Source organism: Colletotrichum spaethianum, assembly GCF_022836535.1.
Source record: "Colletotrichum spaethianum MAFF 239500 DNA, contig18, whole genome shotgun sequence".
NCBI lineage: Eukaryota > Fungi > Ascomycota > Sordariomycetes > Glomerellales > Glomerellaceae > Colletotrichum > Colletotrichum spaethianum.
This window is the reverse complement of record NW_026054788.1, coordinates 779931-800005: the sequence shown is the minus strand read 5'-3', so window position 1 is coordinate 800005 and position 20075 is coordinate 779931. Positions and strand designations below refer to the sequence as shown.

Here is a 20075-nt window from a genome sequence, read left to right as displayed (position 1 = left end):
GTAGACAAACAATTTCCCGCTAGGATATCTCCGCGTCAACCACTGAGTCCATGGTTTTCGAGGTATACGACTGGCGAAGAGTAAACCAGTGGGGAGGCTTTTCCAATAGGAATCACCACCTCTCCCACTCTCGCCCGAAGATTTTCACTGAGCTTTGGCCCTGACGCTGGAAATTTGATGGTGAGGTACATGCACAATCTCCTTGTGTCTGCTTTTTTTTTTTTTGCTTTGAGCTATCGCGTAGTTCTAATACCTTAGTTAATACGATTCATAATACACGAAGACTTGGTCAACCCAATGTCTGATAACATCACTGGTCCACATTTTACCATATCAGGTGTAATCATTAATTCTTTCGAAGGCTTAACTAATCCTTTTCATTCCATCCATCTTCCGCCTCGCATAACAAAACCATATACCACGGATGAATGCACAAAGTGTCTTGAGAACGACCACGTACAGCGTCACAGCGCGGGCTCCTGAATATTTGAAATGAATGCCGTGGTATCGGAGGTGGCTGTAGCATAGGTCATCTCGACGTAATCTGTACAAGTGTTGGGAACGCAAATTCGTAATTATACAGGTGTAGCAGATGCCAAGTTGTTTCGGGTATGACATCTTACTTGGTTTGCTGCAAGCACCATTAGAATCACCTCCGTCGAGAATCGTGGGAGCACACAGTACTTACAGCAAAACGGCTGGGAGGACGATTCTCGACTCGACCATCAGCTGACGCGGTCAGCAAGCTCAAGCCGGCGTTCATGTGGCCTTCCTCGCTCAGCTTGGATGGGGACAAGCGGGTAGACTGATTGGCAACTTTGGCGATGGCAGGCGACAGCGAAGCTGCGGCATGGCCGATAGCGTACTGCGGGAGATAACCATGAGCATTCTCCGGTGTAACAGCGCCAGGAAGGGCAGTCGCTGCTGCCGTGACTCTCTCTGACCAGGTACGAACACTGCAGAAGTGTTAGTACAATTAGTTAGCATTGATAGAGGCAGCGACCGACCAAGAGTTGAAGTAGGCTCTCTCAGACTCTGATTCGACAACATTCTCGGACGAACCAGAGCTTTGCTTGGACTCATCAAGACCCTGACTGTTGAAGTAGGCGACGGGGCGCAATTTGTTGCGACGCTTCATGGGTGAAGTTACGTTGTCTGACTTGGTATCTCTCTTGATGTCCTTACCTTCCCTCTCTTTGAATGTCGGCTTTCCAAATGTCTCCTCGCGGTAGGGTTCCAAGGGGGCAAAGGGATCAAGATCCGCTGTTGGTAGTGTGAAGCCATAGTCTTGTTCGGGGCGACCGGTGGGCAAATTGGAGGTTACCATGCGAGGACGAGGCTTCTTCTCGGGGGAAATTGGGTAAAAGTCTTTTCCGTCGAACTTCGGGAACTTCTGGCGCAGGTGCTCAGGGGCGTCAGTCCAGAAGAGATGCTTGGCCATCTCTTCGTCTTGATTGAGAGGACGGTGGTAGATGTAATCCTTCAAGTCAGGGCTAGGATCCATTCCAAAAGGCACCTCGCCGACAAGATACGGCAGTCCTAGACCAGCATTGTCACGAGCAAATTTGGAGAACTCCTCGATGTCGTGGGCAGGTGTGGGAGGGGCGATAGAAGACAGCAGCCGAGACTCCTCAAGATTGGTGGGAATAGGTCCGTGGAACCGAGTGCCACGCGTGTCGTTCTCTCCGTTGATAGCTGCGGAGACGGGGGGTGTATTTTCGCTGGCATGGCGAAGATCCAAACGAGGCTGGAAGACAGGTGCCCGAGCAGCAGATACAGGAAGGCCGGTGGAAGGCTTACGCACATGATCAGACTCCTGTTGCTGTTGCTGCTGTTGTTGGTGTCTGGTAGGATCGAAGGACACCGGGGAGATGCTGGCGATCATATTGGAGTTGATGAAAGGAGCGGATGCCATGGAAGTATCTACCGCGAGCTTAACTTGGTCCTTCTTGCGAGATCTAGAGGCCTTGTGCTCCTCTGTTGTCTTCGCAGGAGCGTCCCAGGCGGGCTCGTTCTTGTTCTCAGCATCAGCCTTTGAAAAGAACAGTCTCTTGCGAGAATCGGTCGCAGACTTTGGCTCCTTTGAGACGTTGGGGTCGCTTTTCTCCTTCGTGTCGTTCCTCTGAGGAAGAGTGTTGTCTTCGAGAGCAAGTTCGCCCTTGAGCTTAATTTCAAAGTGTTCGATGTCGGAACGAAGCTGGCGAGCGTACTCCTCCATGTGCTTCTCGTCGATCTGATGACGGTTATACGCCAGTTGGGCTTCTGCTTTCTTGAGACTGGAACGGAGACCAGCAAGCTGGTTCTTGGTGATGATGCTAGGTCGAATGGACGAGATAGGGCAACTTTCGGCTTGTGCAGCCGACGTGAAGGATTTGGTGCCGGTCGCAGGGACTGGTTGAGGGGGCTGCTGGTAGAGCATCGACTGACCCATGGGGCTGAAAGCCATTGGCATCATTGGACCACCGGGAAACTGCATCCCCAGTGGCATCATTGGATGAGGCGGAAGAAACCACTGGCCGCCAAGCGGGGGCATGGGCATCGAGGGTACAGTCGGAGCAGCACCAGTCTCATGCTCTTTCTTGTCTTCCGGATTCCCGGCCTGATTTGCGCCACCGCTTAGATGGGAAAAGGCTGTCTGAGACGGAACCTGTGAGACAGCGAAAGGGGGCATCGCGAATCCGCCAAAGGGAGGCATTGGGCCAGGTCCTGTTGTTATCATAGAGAAGGCAGAGTGCATAGCAGGATGCATAGGGCCCATCAATGGGGGGCCGGGCAGGAACGGATTGCCGTTGAAGGCCTGCCCCAGGGGTGGCTGGGTGCCATTGACGTCTCCGGCAAACCTCTCTCTGCTACCCTTGCCAGTGGGGGATACGTGGGAGGCTTCGAGAGTGTTGGGAACGATTCTGCCTCCAGCAGTAACGCGAACATGAGTTGGAGATCGTACAGCTTCGTAAAACTGCTCAAATCCCTTTCGCTTCTGGTCAGGGAGCACGGGTCGTTGAGGAGGTGCCTCGGGCAGAGAATCGGGCTCGGCATCTTGTCCATCAAGCTGTCGACCGGCTTGTCCATCAAGTTGACTGACATCTCCGGCAGGGTGGCGAATAGTTTGGCGAACGGCCTGATCACGAAGCAGAGCAATGCCCTGAGGGGCTTGAGGTTTGATCGACTCTCGGCCCTCTAGGTCGCCTGAGGAGGACTTCCGGATTTCCATATTGTTCCTGGAAAGATATGGGAATCTCCGGTGACGGCCGAGATGCTTCTGACGCAAGATATCCGCTACAAGGGAAAAGTCAGTATTCTTGACCGGGGAAGATAAAGTCGGACAAATATGACAACATACTCAAGACAGGGTTGTCCTTGGCACCGTCAAGAAGCTTCTGCTCGAGTGAAGTCTGCAGCTTGGAACCACGAATGGTCAATAGCTCAGTGATGGTGTAGCGAGTCGAATCCATGGGGAGTATTTGGACGATCATATCGACAAAACTGTTGGCCCAGGATGTCAATTCTGTTGGTCACTGTTGAAACGGGGTCAGCAAAATCCGGAGACGTTGTTTGACGGATGGTCTGTGAACGTTCAGTGATACGTTGTAATGGTTACCAAAGACAAGATGTAGGCGTTGGTGGAGAGAGTCGGAGCAAGAGCCACTTGCTCACAGACTATTTCCTCGCAGAACTGATAGACTTGAGGGATAATAGTCGACCTGATGGGTGGGGGGAGGGGTGTTCCACGAAGCGAGAAGCTTACCAGAATCAACAGAGCGAGGCGACGAAAGGCTCAGCGAGAGTACTATGCATACAATTTTTGTCGTGAAAGGTGGTCTCAACGAAACCAAACCGACAGAACTAGAGTTCTTCGAGGGTTTCGGGCTTAGCAACAAGATGGCTGTGTTCCAAAAGTCGGACAGAAGAGCAAAATGAGGCCGAGCTGGCGAGGGAGGGATTGAGCTGTGTGATGCGTTGGTGAAAGATGGAGGATGAAGAGAGCCAACCGGCCTGACGGGTGAGTACGAAATAACAAGATGGTCGTTGCCTTTCAGAGCTTCAAGATTTATTGGCAGGTAAGCTGTCTCGGTGCCGAAGATAATCGGGACGGAAACTGCCCACCCAGGAAGAAGCGGAAGGAAGGAGCCAGATGAAGGACTGCAGGGCGGACGAGGCAGGTGAGGATTTGTAGCAGTTTCCGACAGTGCCAGGGAAGTCACCAAGTGAAAGACGAGATAAGTGAGCTAGAACTGGAACAGTTGTTCCGAAGGAAGCCCCCGCGAGTCTTAACTGTCAATGGGTTCACGACGACAAGTGCCCACCTGCCCAAACACTGTAGCTTCGTTAGCTGGGATGAATGTCTTTGAAGACATCTTGATCGAATGAAAATAGATCTCAAGATCATGCGAAGTAGCGAAGGTGAAGAATTACTCTTGATCATTTGGGTTCACAATGTCGTGAAGCGGAAACTGACGATCCTGTCACTAACTTGGTAATCATGAATAAGGCAATGCCGTAAAGCACTGGATTGATTAGCATGTTGCGTCATCACAGTCTTTAAATTTCTTAAAATCACAAAGGGCATATCGCTGGATCTCGTTTAAAGTCATCCAGCCTGTTACCTTGCTCACCGAGGAGGTCGACATATAACGGGGTTCTTCCCGTATGTCTTTATCCAAAGTTGAAAGACTATCCTCGATAAAGTAGAACAAAAGTTATGAGAAGCCTTGATAGAAGAACAAGGGAATCTTGCTGAGTTGACATATTGTCGTTAATTATGTGGAAACTTAGGAAGATGATGATAGCTACGAGCAGGAGAGTCCATCCGCCCACGGTATTTAGCCATCGCAATTGCCGTAAGCCAAAGGCAACCGCAGTCTGCTTCTGCTAAATATGATTACAATCTATGATTTCTGATCTCTCCGTTTTCAATGCGATCCTCCTTCACCTCCCGTTCATACTGCCAAGGAACCATTGTACCAATTCACATCCTGGCCCATGGCCGCCCTTCATGGCACTAGCCATGGGGAGACTATAAGGAAAGGCCTACACAAAGCCGGACCTACAATCACACCATCCAGACATTCCATCCGTCCCATTTCTATTAGTTTATGCCGAGTCGAAAGGGTTTTGAGCTTCTCCATTCTTCCAAGAACTTTTCCATTATCCACACATGACCCAATTTCAATCCAAAGAGATACCTATACGTCGAGACTCCCAACCGATGGAAGATTGGCTGCTGTCAAGCTCTGTAGCTCAAGAAATCTACAGAAAACCCCAGTAACGTGAACTCGTCAGAGCACCCATAAGATAAGAATAAAAAAAAGGTGATCCAGCTAGCTTCTGATGAAAGCGTAGCTCCAGCGGCTACCCGCCTCGGCCTCCGACCGGGACGGGACCGCCACGTGATTTGACCGAAGGTCGAAGTAGAACTGCAGGACCCAACTCCAGATGCCAATGTTACAAGCGATGTTTAACAGTACGCTTTCTGCTTTTGAGTTCTTGAGTCCCCAGCGGCTGCGATGCTGTCTAGCTTTCAACTTTCGGCCACACAGGGCATTCGGACAACACCCTTTCCGCTTCCTTAGCCCAAGATCCGAGGCGGGAGCGGGTGTCGAGGTCTTCAACGTGCAGTCGGCTTCTTGGAGTCCCGCTTCCCGGCGTTCATGATAACCCAAGCTTAGGCAATGCGATGGTCATCTGGGTTGGCAGGAACGGGCACCGGAGGATCGGGCTGAGGCTTGGGATGCGGCTTGTTTTCCTCTGTCATCTGGAAAACAACGGTGATCGATGGTGTTTTCTTGTCGAAAGGTCGGATAAGGTTGGACCGGCCTATTTCTGCGGATCACGATTGGGATGACGCTCGGGTTCGAACTCTCAAATGTCTGAAGTGACACGGCTGAAGCGGAGCCAAGCGGGGGAAGAAATGCGAACAAAGAGTTGGCTAGGGGCGAGGGGGTTGCTCAGAATGGGAGTATTGGAAACGAAGAGCTGAACCGAACGACCACCAAGCGAATCGACCCGGACGGCCGGCCTTTTTACATCTTGATCGAAAGCTTCCTCTAGACCCCATCTTGAGCAACCATACATACCACCGCACCACACCGCACCCCTGTGAGCCAAGCGCGCTCGAGCGGTGGGATGGATACGATGCGGAGAATACACACTCCACGGAGGACCTCCCGGTTAACTTAATGGCAGATACTATAGTTTCTCCTACGGGAACGTTTGCCGGAGGAGCACGTGGCTCCCAGCAATGAAACCTCGCTTTAGTTTGATCAAGGGAGCGACAACCAGACAAAGAGGGCGATGAGCAGACGCGTACCATGGTATAGGCGGATGGCGGCAAAGGGCGCCACTCAGGAAGTCCTTATGTTTTTGCCTGTATGACAGGCTTCTCCTAAAGTCTACTGACGGCGCACAGGCTTTGGTCTGTCACACTTTCCCTTGATACAGCCAGGGAGATACCACCCAAGACCACTGCTAGGGGGGCAGGGATCTGAACCCTGCGCGGTACCTTCAGCGAGCAACGATGCCAAAACGCGGATGAACATTTTGGATGGCGGCTGAACGCCTGGGCATTCACTCCAGACGGGTTATCGACGAGGGGGTCGGCACGCAACGAGGCTGCGCACGCGCTACGTCCGTGGCCTGCAATCCCACAGGGTCAACAGCTCGCCTCAGCTCGAGACTATTGCCGGATTGCAACAGCACGCGGGTTCCGAAGGCAGGCGACCCGGCCTAGCCGTAAGGTTGGTTGGGTTCGGTGAGCGGCAGATCGACTTGTGCGGGGCCCTCGCACGTCGGGCCCCCGACAGGGGAAGCCTCAAAGAACAGAGGGGCGCGCCGGAAATTGTTCAGGATCATGCGGTTCTGACAGGTTGCTGTCCCGCCTTGCTGGTGGTTGGTGTTCGCCATTGACGCGCCCCGCCTAGAGCTTGTTACCAAGCTTTTGCGCCCTGAAACGACAGGGTCGTGAATAGGGCCACAGGGATCAAAGTTGGGACTGAGCGGCCCGTGGACAGCATGTCCATTGCCTGAATGAGAAGATGTCGGCTCGCCGACTCTGGGCCCTTTCTCTTTCTCTTCCAGCCACGCTGAATGAAACAATGGAGGGAGTGAAACTGGGATTGTGACGACTGTAAGTTGTTTTTAGCGACGCCATGAGAAGAGACCAGGCAATCGTTTGAGGGACCTTGTTACAGCAGGACTCGAACCGATGCGGCGGGTCTCACATCCGGGACTCTGCACCGAGGGAGCAGCGCGCGGCTCCGTGCCGGGTGCTGGACACGTCCAAAGGCCGCCCGTAAGCGTTGCAGGCCTCTCGGTTCTGGTTGTCACGTCCCGACTTCATCTCTGAGCGGTTGAGGGCGCGCGCGTTTTCCGTTTGCAGCTGTAGCTCCGATGACACCATCTGATATGTAACACAGGGACAATAGTGCATGTTTTGCAAGACCTCATTCGATCCGACGGGCAAGCAGCACCAGCTAGTAATCCGATGGTTATCGTCGATCGGCAACAAGTGCTGTTACCATTGAGGCAAACGAGAGCGGGATGTCAGGGCGGCCCGAGCGGCGGGCGTGACCGTCGCATCTGTTTGGCGATTAACATGGGATGGGCTTTTATTGCACAAGGAGGCTACGGACAGAGTTGTCATCAACACACGTTCTCGTTACCACAATCACCCGACAATTGAGACGCTTGGGGAAAATTGCCCGCAACGCTAAAATCGAGGGCTTTCCCCCGGGTGGGCCGGAATCGAGGAAGTCGGCCGCCTGTGTGGCCACAACCACACCGCCGGGCTCACGGCTGTCTCGGTAACGTCGCCGGGCAGACGAGACGTGGTCGCCAAATGGATACGTACGCGGCGTCCAGATGCACTTTGTGAGAGAAGACGAACAAGTACCAACGCGACATGACATGGCATGAAAGCTAGGCGAACAGAGCGAAGACACTCGACACAGACAAAGTCAAAAACAGCCCAGTTCCCACGCCCGGGAGACGCCGGTGCTGACTATCATTGTCGCCCTGAGCGGCCCGGCTGACCTCAGGCATGGCATGGAGCAGAGAATGCAATGGCACCAAGGCTTTATGTGCCACTGACACGGATACTGGCTGATAAACTCGTGAGTACGTCAGAAGTGGCTTGGCACCGCAAACTCCATATTATTTTTCCGGCTTGCCATCCACCAGCCTCGGTCGTCGGGCCAAAGCAGCGAGGAGAGTGGAAGAGAGAGTGAAAAGGGGGCGGCTGCCGAGCCTAATTCTTTTCCCAAGCCGAAAGCCTCCCCAACCCCCACACTTGAACCCTTGAGGATTGGCGGTGTTTGGACGCTACCACCATCCTGAAGTCCGTCGACTGTCTGTCAATAAGAAAAGAGGGGCAGAAACCCAGCCAAATGAGGGGTATCCGGAGAAGGCAGACGCTCTGGAAAAGGGTTGCTGGCAACCCCCTCGTGCTCGTCAACCCGCCAACCTTCAAGCCACACCCTGTGCTGGACCTGTATCATGACTTGCAGCTAGGCTGACCACGGCCTAGCTGGGCTGCGCATTTGGTACTTGTTCTGCACCTTCAGGGGCTTACGAGGGGCCGCTTTTGACCGGATCCGTCGCCGTGCCCTCACTCATTGGCCAGGCCCCGCGGAGCCTCCCTTTTTTACCGCAACAACCGGACGGGCGACGGGGACGGCCTTGCACCTGTTCAGACGGCAATCTCACAAATGGTGTCGCTGCACTTGTTGAATTGGCTTCTCCGACCATCCATCCCTTGCCCCGCTATCCTTGCGTGCAGAAGAAGCACGGCACGCCGGTCCCCGCAATGGGAATGCGCAACTGGAAATGCATGTGAGGTGGGCAACTGCTGAGCGATCCAGCAACCATTGAGCCCCCTGAATGGCTGCCGCGGGCAAAGAAGAAGCCTGTGAAACCTTGGACTACCTTGGACCACCTTGGGTAGCTCGGCACATGTTGATGTCAGATGGTTTTACCCCTCCTCTTGTACAAGAGCTGAGGGTATTCCAGTTGGTCACTTTGGTCTGAACTTGGACTCTTCTCCCTCCTCTGCTACCGTCACACAACCTAGTTCACTCTCCCCCAATTAGTGTATACACCATACGACCACCACACCCAACCCCTTTGTTTGTAATACCAAGTTGACCTTCAAAAAACTGACTCTTTGCTTCATTTCATACTCCATTTATAGCTTCGGACCGCCATACCCGACGTTGGTTAAGTCCCGCCCGCTTTCAACTTGTGACAACGAGCTGACCGAACAAATGAGAACAGGTCAACAGCACCCTGTTCAATACCCAGACGAAACGACGTTGTCAACCTCATAGCCCCAAAGAAATCCTCACAATGGCACCCCTTACGCCCCATTGGACCCAGCCGTCCCACCCGGACGTCCAGGAGGTCGTCAAGGCAAGCGAAACCGAGTTCCTCACCAAGAGCTTCTCCAAGGTCTCCCTGCCGCCCTTTGCCGTCTTTGCAAAGATGTCGTTCCCGCCCTGCGACTTGGCCGACGAGCCCACATATGCCACCGTCCAGTGCGGCAAGGACAAGCACCTGAACCTCAACAGCGACCTGCTGTACATCAACCACTCTTGCGAACCGTCTCTTGTCAGTCTTGCCGCTGAGATCGCGTGCTCCCCCCTCCGAACTTGGGCTCCCTCAAGCGGGCCGGGTCGGGGTGACCCTTGGAACTGCGAGATTGACAGGTGCTATTTTTAGATTTTTGACACGGGCAACTTCAATGTCCTGGCTGGCCCGAAAGGACTCCAGCCGGGCGACGAGCTGACTGTAAGTCGACGTCTCCGCGTCGCCCCCCCCCCCCCCCCCCCCCCCCCCCCCCCCCCCCCCCCCCCCCCCCCCCCCCCCCCGGCCTCCCAATGTGGCGAACGGTGCTTGACAGGACCGCCCGCTCACGCAATAACAGTTCTTCTACCCCTCGACCGAGTGGCACATGGCCCAGCCCTTTGACTGCTTCTGCGGCACCCCGTCGTGCCGCGGCACCATCGGCGGCGCGCGCGACATGTCCCGCGCCCAGCTCGAGGGCCTCTGGCTCAACGGCCACATCCGCGAGCTCCTCGAGGAGCGCGACTCCGGGGTCCGGTCTGGAAACGACAGCGACCCCACGGCCCAGGCGCTGAGAGACGCCCTCAAGGCTGCCGAGCGCGTTGTCGAGGCCGCCCGCTCCGCCCTCCGTTCCTACACCGAGGCCACCGGCAGCGGCGACGGCCCGCAGCAGCGCCAGACGTCCAAGAACAGCGTCAACGGCACCAAGACCAAGGGCCTCCCCTCGTCCGCTTCCCGCGAGCAGCTGGGTGCCGTGGGCGCCGGCCGCAACGGCGCGAGTGCCAGGGAGTTGGGCGGCGAGATGGGCGGCGACACGCGCGCTGCGTAAACGGGGGCCCGATCTCTAGTCTGCCTAATTCCCGATACTAGGTGACAGGGGGACTCGGCCCATGATGAAGCGTGGAACGAGGCAATTCAACTTGTCTTTCTTGCGCACTCTGTGAATGCTTCTTTCTCTTTCTACATCCCACGCTACTTTCTTTTTCTTCTTCCCAATGCGAATTCAACATCTCGCGTCTTTCCTAACAACCAGAACACGATGTGAATCAGGAGACGAGACAAGGCGGTTTCGAGTTGGAGAGGGAAACGAAAACCATGGAAAATGAAGGGGAGGCATGACAATACAGAAAGCCAAGAGACGGTAGACTAGCCCCATCAGAGACAACCAAAACACCATGCGAATGTCTTTCTACTCGTGACGTGATTGTGTTCACACCCAAGCACAGCGTTTGTGAACAGTTTTTGTGATTTCGGAATCTACGCGGGGACCGACTTTAACGAAACTCCCGATGCCCAACCAATCCGTAATAGTACACACAATACACACAATACACCCTTACTTGTACACGCCAGTTTCCCATGACGCCTATACTACAGTGCTTCGAGCAATATCATCTCTGCTGTGTAGTAGTTTGATTCCGATTTTCTTGTTTCACTCTCATACCCTCCCTCACTCCTGTCACAGTAGCGACACACGTCTAGTCCTTGTGGTCCAGCCAGCGGTCGCCCCAGCTCGCGCGGCGGCCCTTTTCAGTGCCGACGCCGCCGGCGTACCGGCTCTCGTTGTCCTCCCACTCCTTGCGCTCGACGATGCGGCGCGCCAAAAAGGCCCGCGCAAACTTCCACGCTTCTGTGTCGGCCAGGTTCCATGCCTCGCTGGCGCCGCGGACGGCGAGTTCGCGTGCGTCTTTGGTCTTGCCCATGTCGCGCGCCCTCTTGAGCAGCGGCGGCTCCTTCTCGAGCTCCTGGGGGCTGGCAATGGGCCCGTCGGCCGGGTCGTGCTTGGGCTGTGGGCGGCGCTCGGGGCCGGGGACTGGGGTCTCGGACGTGCCGTCCGTGGCGTTGCGGGGGATGGCAAAGCCAAAGTGCCAGTCGAGGTCTTTAGGGAGGTCCTTCTCCGCGGTGAGCCAGAGGGAATGGGCGGGGGCGAGCTCGCCGGCGACGGCTTCCTTGAACTTCAGGACGCGGGGCCCGCCGCTGACCCCGGCGCCCAGGAGCTCGGCTGTGACGGCGCTGAGCCAAGCGTCGCGCTCCGACTTGCGGCGGATCCAGGGGATCTCGATCGAGTCCTGGAGGGTTGTGAGGAGGGCGGTCGTATACGGGTGCGGCACGGTGCCAATGGTGTATAGGGTCGACGTGTTGCGGTAGCGGGCAGGGGTCGCGACGTGCATGGGCTGCCCGGGGACGCAAGGCTTGCACTTCGCGTTGTTGGGCGGGCAGGACGCGGGCATGGGGGAGTCGGCCGGGCACATGGAGAGGTCGCCGGCGAGGTCCCAGGCGTTCTTGATCATGTGCGTCATGTGCTGCGGCAGGGGCTTAAGGACGGCGATGCCGTCCGAGAAGACGTTCTGCCAGGTCGTGTGCAGGTGGCCGTTGATGAGTTTCCGGAGGGCCTGCAGGCCGCTCGCGCGGTCGGCAGCGATGACCTCGGCAACCTTGGGGTATTTGTCCTGGATGATGGCTGAGTCGTAGTAGGCGATGGCCTTGGGCTGGTTGTCAATCTTGAAGGTGTCCTCGGTGGCGGCGGCGACAAAGTCCTTTGTCTCTTTCATCTTGGAGCTGCCCATGGTGGCCTTGATGGCGGCGTTGACCTCCTTCTCGCCGCCGGCGAAGAGGCCGTTGCCCATGTTGTTCCAGCGGGTGAGCTCCGGGTACTCGCCGCGGCGGAGATAGGAGAGGAGGGGGTCCTCGTGAGAACCCATGGGGAGGGTAGTGTGGTAGGCAAGCAGGCCGCCGCGCATGTTGTCCCAGGCGAGCCAGCGCATCATGTCGGTCTTGAGGTCCGGGTCGATCTCCTTGCGCTGGAGCTCGTCATAGAGCGGGTTCTTCATAGCCTCCGCGGCGCTGAGGATGATGGGCTTGAAGCCGCGGGCCCACCAGGCGCGGCGCCAGAGGAGCAGCAGCTCGCTCTCGGCGTCCTTGCTGGGGGCGTCCTTCTTGATGGTGGTGTCGTAATAGCAGTAGATGGGCGGGCGCGGCTTGAGGGGCGGCAGCAGGGAGCGCTCCTCGTCGAGGGTCAGGGAGGAGGAGAAGGGCACCGAGAGCCACTTCCAGTCGGCCCACCACGAAGACTCGCCGTAGGTGTCATTCTGCTGGCGCGGGGGCGGGTGCGAGGGGGACTTGAAGGGGTTCAGGCGGCTCGAAGCACCAAAGGGGTGCTTGAGGGCCGAGGGGATTGAGAACTTGTGGTCGGTGTACTTGGAAAGGCTCGGGCCGGAGGGGATGGAGCTCGGCAGGGTGACGAGGAGAGAGAAGACGGCGAAGATGGAGATGCTCACGAGCAGGAAGGAGATGCGTCGTGTGCTGAAGCGGGGGAGCGGGCGGCCAAAGATCATGTGTTGCTTCGGCATGATGGGCGATGGTTCTGGCCGACGAAGCGGCGGCGGGCAGTGACGGTCGGTATGCGGCTTAGGGTCGAGTGGGATGGGTCGATTGAGGTTATCGTGGGTCGACCGATCGGTCGAGTCTTGGTGGTGGTCGAGCTCAGAAGTGGGACATGTGGAAAGGGAGCTCCAAAGCCTGCCAAGCCGATTGGTTCACAAAGGCAGAATAGAACAAATGGAGATCGGGTTGAAGCTACCGATATATGAAGAAGAAGAATGGGGGAATAAGGAAAACGTCTAAACGAAAGAAGAAAGAACTAGCTGTTTAAAAAAGGCTAGAGATCGTGCCCGTATGAGAGGCAGATTGAAGGTGTCGCACACACATTCGTGGAGGGGAGATAGGTAGTTGAAAGGCTGTCAATTAATTATCCTTCATCCCCTTTTCCCGGAATGGGCTGGGCTCGGGGCTGACGAAGACACAGTCGGCATACGGTAAGGGTGGGGGTGGGAGCCACAGGCGTCAAGTAGCCAACCAAGATGCTGTGCAAAATGTCATCCGTCATGCCGTCCTCCGATCCCCCTGGAAATCTGAACGCGTAACTTTTTTTGGGCTGAAAGCAGGGTTCTTAAGTGGCTTGCTTGCTCGAAAGGGTGCTTGAAAGGACGGAGGGAGGTTGTGTGGCGGTGGCTCGAGTTGTGGCTGGTGAAGCCGAATGGACTCGACGGGGCCTTCCTTAATCTGAATCTTGAATTTCCCAATTCGTCCGTTGTGGAAACTGACGACCTCAGTTATCACAGCATTTCTGCCGGACATCACAGACGCTGCTCCCTAGGATGTTCGTGTCCGCAGAAGCGCCTTGTATATATGTATCATTTGTTTAATTCTAAATCGGTCGCGGACCCCCAGCTCCAATACATGGACAAGAACACATCGCGTAGCCAACCTCAACATGGCCCTGGCTTGGCGCGCTTCGTGTTGCTGTAGTCCGGCGGCACAGTTCACTCTCATTCCGTACTGCGCCCTACAACCACACAATTGACCTAGGAACCCAAGATTAGATGTGACCCTTTTCAAACATCCTTGCCTCGACGCCTGCAACTCAGGAACGATGCCTCCATTGGGCCTAGCAAAGGCAGACTCGACATGAGTTGCAAAAGTGCTCTGCCACGTGTGGATGACAATTCGTACTTTATGACACGCGATCCCCCATTTCTTCGAGCCTCGTGGCTGGTAGTCCTTGGTGCATCTGCCTCCGAGTCTTCACAAAATGGTCTGCCGTCGTCAGATTAACCTCGGCCAGGCGCTGTTGGGCCTCCTGTCTCTCTGCGCAGTTCCCGCACAAGCAGACTACTTCACCGAACCAGCCAGTTTCGAGCTCGACCGTATGGGCACCCGATACACGGTCCCAGATCTCAACACAACCTATACATTGGGCCAGAAAGTACAAATTACGTGGGAAGTACCGACGGTGTCGTACATCTCTCTCAGTCTTGTGCACTGGGGCAAAGATGCGGGCGTGGCCGTTGGCTCGTTGATCAGTAAGGAGATTCCTGTGGTGCTGTACAATGGTTACACCGATTGACATCCAACCAAGCCAACGACCGGAACAACGGATACTACACGTGGTACATAGGACATGGCGACGGCGTCACAGCAGAGATGTTGGCGGCGAATCCCAATTTTGCCCTGAGACTGATCGATCCGACTGGCAACTACACCAAGACGGGCGACCCCGAAGGCTTCATCGGCAGCGAGCTGCAGAGCCGTGGGTTTGTCATCCGAGTGAACGCGACTGAGTCGGCAGTCCCGACGGCCGTCCCATCGGCGGTGATATCCGGGGCGCCATCCGGGGTGTCTACTGGGGCCGCGGCTGGAATTGCCGTCGGCTGTGTCGCGGCCGGCGCGCTGGCGATGCTGGGAGTCTGGTTCTTATTCCTCCGAAACGGACGTCCTACATACAACCCAACCGAGGACCACACGCGACATCATCCCACGCCGACTCTGCATCCCGTCATGCGCCAGGAGACGCGCCAGGACTCGACCTACGCCAGTCCCAACTCATCAGGCGATCACATGTTCATCGTCCCGCCCGCTCACGGTTCAAGCCTGCCGCGTCAAGTCAGCGACATCAGTCCGATCAGCCCTGATAGGCGACATACGCCTCCGCCGTCGTATGTTTTGCCGATGGATGAGCACCCGGGGCCGAGAACAGAGTTATCTGGCGTGCGGGAGCCGCAGGAGGTGTCGGCGACGAACCCGAATTACCCGTCAGAGTTATCGAGCTCTCATAGACATTGACGTGGTGAAACGACAACATATATGATGGTTTCCTTGCGCTCTGTTTTGCTTGTGAGGTTGTGCTAGTTGGAGATGGCCTCTCCAATGGCGCTTCAGTATCAGGGGTCCATCGGGGTGGAGGAGTTGATGGAGTCAAACAGAAGGCGGGCGTAACGTGGGCGACAGCGAGGGCCGCAGCGCGCAGAGATAGCCCCAAACAACCCAATCTAGGTAGTGATCTGTAGTTTCATCCGATTTTGACTGTCGATCGACTCGGTCTTCCTACCTGTTCGCATACGACACCTATTCTTGTCTTGAAAACCCTCGACGTGCATCATTAGTCGAGGATGAGTCGTTGGTGGTGGGCACGTCAGGGACCCGAATAAATTTTGCGGGGAGAGCGATGCCGGACTAGGATCGGAGGGAGAGGGATGGGCAGGAAAATCCAGGGAAGCACCCCGCCGCTCAACCCAGCTGTGCAGGGCAGATGTTGCAAGGAGAGTGAATTAAAACTGCCCTGTAGGTAGTTAAAACGGATTGCACTGAATGGTACAAAGCCCAGATTGGGTCAAAAAATTTGCCGCATTTCTCTTGCCATCCCGTGCCGATGCTGCGCAGTGCGAACTCTCCCAGGCCTGACAAAACTTACACCGCCCTCCATCCCGCCCGTCTCCGTCTGTGACTCAATCGAACTTCAGCTCATCCAAATTCAACCCCCCTTCCGTCATTGTCTTCTTCCCGATCGGTCCCTCAGGCTCCAAGGATATCTCGGGAGCGAACCGATACCCTTTTCCCAAAGCAATTGACGTGCCCCTAGAGTTCTCACGGTTGCATCAATTGAGACTCCGGGCTATAAAAACTTTTTTTCCTTCATAGCCATTTTTCCCGTTCACCTTTTTTCGAATTTACCCCTCCCCCGCCATGGCTCCTGAGCTCCCAGACCCCACTAGGTGAGTAACGAATGCCGCCGATACGGAGAGCCTCCGGTCAAAGAAAAAAAAAAGGACGAAATCATGAATCACGCGCGCTAACACGCATCGCAGCGACCTGCACTGGTCCGCCTTCCGGGGCGCCATTCAGGACATCTTTTCTCAGAATGCCAAGCAGCATCCCGATAGGCTATGCGTCGTTGAGACCGCTTCTTCCACATCCCCCAGGAGGGAGTTCACCTACCGCCAAATCGATGAGGCTTCCAACCTGCTGGCCAACCACCTTGTTGCCTCTGGCGTCCAAAGGGGAGATGTTGTCATGTTTGTCTTTCCGGCATGAGACCTTCATATGTTCTGCAGCGGATGCTGACGTCGAACCAGGAGCTACTCCCACCGTGGGGTTGACCTTGTCGTTGCCGTCTTTGGTATCCTCAAGGCCGGGGCTACCTTCAGTGTTATTGACCCCTCGTATCCTCCTGACCGTAAGTTGTCACCCAATTGGCTCGAGAGAACCATGCTAAGGCAAGGCGGCAGGTCAAAACATCTATCTCGATGTTGCACGGCCACGTGCTCTTGTGGTAATCGACAAGGCGACCAAGGAGGCTGGTGAGCTGACCGACAAGGTCCGCACCTTCATCGCCGAGAACCTCGACCTCAAGACTGAGGTCCCGGCCCTCGAGCTCAGGGCCGACGGCAGCCTCGTCGGTGGCCAGATCAATGGCAAGGACATCTTCGCCGGTCTTGAGAAGGAGAACGGCCCCAATGTCCTCGTGGGCCCTGACTCAAACCCCACCCTTTCTTTCACCTCGGGCAGTGAGGGCAAGCCCAAGGGTGTTCTCGGCAGACATTACTCCCTAGCCTACTACTTTGACTGGATGGCTGAGCGCTTCAACCTCAGCGAGAAGGACAAGTTCACCATGCTCAGTGGTATTGGTATGTAGAAAAAACCTCTCGTTCGAAAATGTGTTGGAGACAAGTGCACTAACACGCGGCAGCCCATGACCCTATCCAGCGAGACATCTTCACCCCGATGTTCCTTGGTGCTCAGCTTTTGGTTCCTTCCAAGGAGGACATCCAACACGAGAAGCTTGCCGAGTGGATGAGAGAATATGGCGCTACCATTACTCATCTGACCCCGGCTATGGGCAACGTGCTTGTCAGCAACGCAAGTGCCGAGTTTCCTGCCCTCCACCATGCATTCTTCGTCGGTGACATCCTTATCAAGAGAGACTGCAAGGCCCTCCAGAAGTTGGCAAGGAACTGCTACATTGTCAACATGTATGGCACGACGTAAGTACAAGTTAAAATCCTTGACGGCGGTAAAGTTTGCTAAACGAAAACAGCGAGACACAAAGAGCAGTCAGCTACTACGAGATCCCTAGTGCCAGCGCCGATCCCACTTTTTTGGAGAGGTTTCCCGACAACGTCATTCCTGCTGGTAAGGGCATGAAGGACGTGCAGCTGATCGTTGTGGACCGCGAGAACACAGATCGTGTGTGCGATGTCGGCGAGGTTGGCGAGATATACGTCAGAGCCGCTGGTTTGGCCGAGGGGTACTTGGCCAACGAAGAGTTGAACAAGGCCAAATTCGTCAGCAACTGGTTCGTTAAGGACAACAGATGGGCAGAGCTCGACCAGCAAGCATCTAAGAACGAGCCCTGGAGAGAATTCTACAAGGGTCCCAGAGATCGCATGTATCGCTCAGGTGACTTGGGCAAGTATACTGAGGACGGCAATGTTGTCTGCGTCGGCCGTGCGGATGACCAGGTCAAGATTCGTGGGTTCCGTATCGAGCTGGGAGAGATCGACAAGGTAAGATCCCATCACTAGGAGACCTGCCAACACCAGCTGACATTGAAATCAGTACTTGTCGGATCACCCCATGATTCTTGACAACGTCACCCTGGTCCGCCGCAACAAGGACGAGGAGAAGACCCTGGTCAGCTACATTGTGCCCGACATGCAGAGATGGGCCGAGTGGCTGGTACAGAACGATAAGAAAGACGATACCTCTGGTGGTGACAGCTTGACGGGTCGCCTTCGCAGATTCTGGCCCCTGGGCGAGGAGGTCCGAAAGTACCTCAAGACCAAGCTGCCCATCTACGCTATCCCGGAGATTATCATCCCTCTGGAAAAGTTCCCCTTGAACCCTAACGGCAAGAAGGACAAGCCTGCGCTGCCATTCCCTGACGCTGCTCAGCTCGCCGAGGCCCGCCCGCACACCGAGGTCGCTGACCTGTCCGAGACCGAGCGTAAGGTTGCTGGTATCTGGGGTTCTCTCCTCGCCAACATCGACGAGCGCAGCCTTGGACATGACGACAGCTTCTTCGATATCGGTGGTCACAGTATCCTGGCGCAACAGATGCTCTTCCAGGTCAACCGCACATGGCCGGGTGTCGATGTCACCATGGCCGTTGTCTTCCGCAGCCCCTCGCTGAAAGCTTTCTCTGCCGAGATTGATGGCAAGCTCTCTGGAAAGGTCCCTGAGGGAGCGAACGCCACGCCCGAGGGAGAAGACTACTTTGAGGACGCCAAGAAACTCCTGGCCACTCTGCCCGAGAAGTTCACGCCTTTTGATAAGAAGGCTGCCGACGTCAAGACAATCTTCCTGACGGGTGCTACTGGATTCCTGGGTGCCTACATTCTGAGAGATCTCCTCACCCGCAACGCGCCCAACGTTAGAGTCATCGCCCACGTTCGTGCCATCGATGACGTTGACGCCTACAATAGAGTCGTCAAGAGTTGCCAGGCATACGGTGTGTGGCAGCCCAGCTGGAAGAACAGTCTTACTGCCGTGCAGGGCAGCCTTGGAAAGCCGCTTCTCGGCCTTTCGCAGGAGCGCTGGAACTCGTTGGCTAACGAGGTTGACGTCATCATTCACAATGGTGCCCAGGTCCATTGGGTCCTGCCGTACTCCAACCTCAAGCCGGCAAACGTCCAGGGAACGCTGGATGTCCTCTCGCTCTGCGCGGCCGGCAAGCCCAAGCAGCTGGCGTTCGTGTCTTCGACATCCGTCCTCGACCATCCGCACTTCGTCAAGCTCTCCCAAGGAGGCAGCCTCGTTAGCGAGGAGGATGACCTCTCCGGCAGCTCCAAGAACCTCGGCAACGGCTACGGCTCGACCAAGTGGGTTGCCGAGTACCTTGTCCGCAACGCCGGTAAGAGGGGCCTGACGGGCACCATCGTCAGACCTGGCTACATCACCGGCGAGCAGTACTCCGGCACCAGCAACACGGATGACTTCTTGCTGAGAATGCTCAAGGGCTGCATCCAGCTTAACTCGAGGCCCAAGATCGAGAACACCATCAACATGGTGCCAGTCGACCACGTCGCCCGTCTTGTAGTCGCTTCTGCGCTGCACCCTCCTCGTCAGCCTCTTGGTGTTGCGCAGGTGACGAGCCACCCCAGACTCACCTTCAGAACGTATCTGAGTGCTTTGGAGAAGTACGGCTACAATGTGCCGGAGGTGGAGTACAGCCAATGGAGCAAGAGCCTGCAGGACTACGTCGCTGAGGGCAAGGAGCACGCTCTGTAAGTCCTCCCGTGAAGTCATTTGAATACGAATAGCGCTAATGAAGCATAGGATGGGTCTGTATCACCTCGCAACTACCGACCTTCCCGCCGATTCCATCGCTCCCGAGCTCGACGACGTCAACGCCGCTGCTGCCCTCCGCAGCGACGCCGAGCTGACTGGAGAGGACCTCTCGGCTGGTGGTGCCGTTAAGGACGAGACCATTGGCCGTTATCTCAGCTACCTCATCGCCATTGGCTTCCTGGAGGCGCCCGAGAAGCCCGGCCAGTTGACCATCCCTCCTGCCGAGATCAGCCCCGAGCAGAAGGAGGCTCTGTTGAGGGTCGGAGGTCGCGGCGCTTTGGTCTAAGGGATTGGATTACAACTCTAGTCTTGAGGAGATTGGGGTTGGATGTTAGATATGAGAATTCCTGAAAACCAAGGAAAAATTGGGCAACATGGTTACAGGGGGGAAATAC

General features: G+C 55.9%; 6 protein-coding genes across 6 annotated transcripts; 4 read left to right on the top strand and 2 right to left on the bottom strand.

Moving 5' to 3' along the window:
* Positions 1-619: 619 nt before the first annotated feature.
* ColSpa_07338 (uncharacterized protein) lies at positions 620-3452 on the bottom strand (the record flags this gene model as incomplete). Its single annotated transcript, XM_049273550.1, has 4 exons — positions 620-631; positions 689-956; positions 1008-3276; positions 3341-3452. The coding sequence occupies 4 exons, from the start codon at positions 3450-3452 to the stop codon at positions 620-622; spliced, it is 2661 nt and encodes an 886-aa protein (XP_049129507.1).
* A 5887-nt stretch (positions 3453-9339) lies between these two features.
* On the top strand, positions 9340-10384 carry ColSpa_07337 (histone-lysine N-methyltransferase ash1; the record flags this gene model as incomplete). Its single annotated transcript, XM_049273549.1, has 3 exons — positions 9340-9600; positions 9712-9780; positions 9917-10384. The coding sequence occupies 3 exons, from the start codon at positions 9340-9342 to the stop codon at positions 10382-10384; spliced, it is 798 nt and encodes a 265-aa protein (XP_049129506.1).
* A 649-nt stretch (positions 10385-11033) lies between these two features.
* Positions 11034-12905, bottom strand: ColSpa_07336 (uncharacterized protein; the record flags this gene model as incomplete). The annotated part of the gene is made up of 1 exon (XM_049273548.1): positions 11034-12905. The coding sequence occupies one exon, from the start codon at positions 12903-12905 to the stop codon at positions 11034-11036; it is 1872 nt and encodes a 623-aa protein (XP_049129505.1).
* Positions 12906-14146: 1241 nt separating this feature from the next.
* Positions 14147-14461, top strand: ColSpa_07335 (uncharacterized protein; the record flags this gene model as incomplete). The annotated part of the gene is made up of 1 exon (XM_049273547.1): positions 14147-14461. One exon carries the CDS (start codon positions 14147-14149, stop codon positions 14459-14461), a length of 315 nt encoding a protein of 104 aa, XP_049129504.1.
* A 77-nt stretch (positions 14462-14538) lies between these two features.
* ColSpa_07334 (uncharacterized protein) lies at positions 14539-15177 on the top strand (the record flags this gene model as incomplete). The annotated part of the gene is made up of 1 exon (XM_049273546.1): positions 14539-15177. One exon carries the CDS (start codon positions 14539-14541, stop codon positions 15175-15177), a length of 639 nt encoding a protein of 212 aa, XP_049129503.1.
* Positions 15178-16077: 900 nt separating this feature from the next.
* Positions 16078-19966, top strand: ColSpa_07333 (L-2-aminoadipate reductase large subunit; the record flags this gene model as incomplete). The annotated part of the gene is made up of 8 exons (XM_049273545.1): positions 16078-16106; positions 16200-16406; positions 16467-16567; positions 16620-17018; positions 17081-17375; positions 17429-17897; positions 17950-19616; positions 19669-19966. 8 exons carry the CDS (start codon positions 16078-16080, stop codon positions 19964-19966), a joined length of 3465 nt encoding a protein of 1154 aa, XP_049129502.1.
* Between the last annotated feature and the right edge of the window lie 109 nt (positions 19967-20075).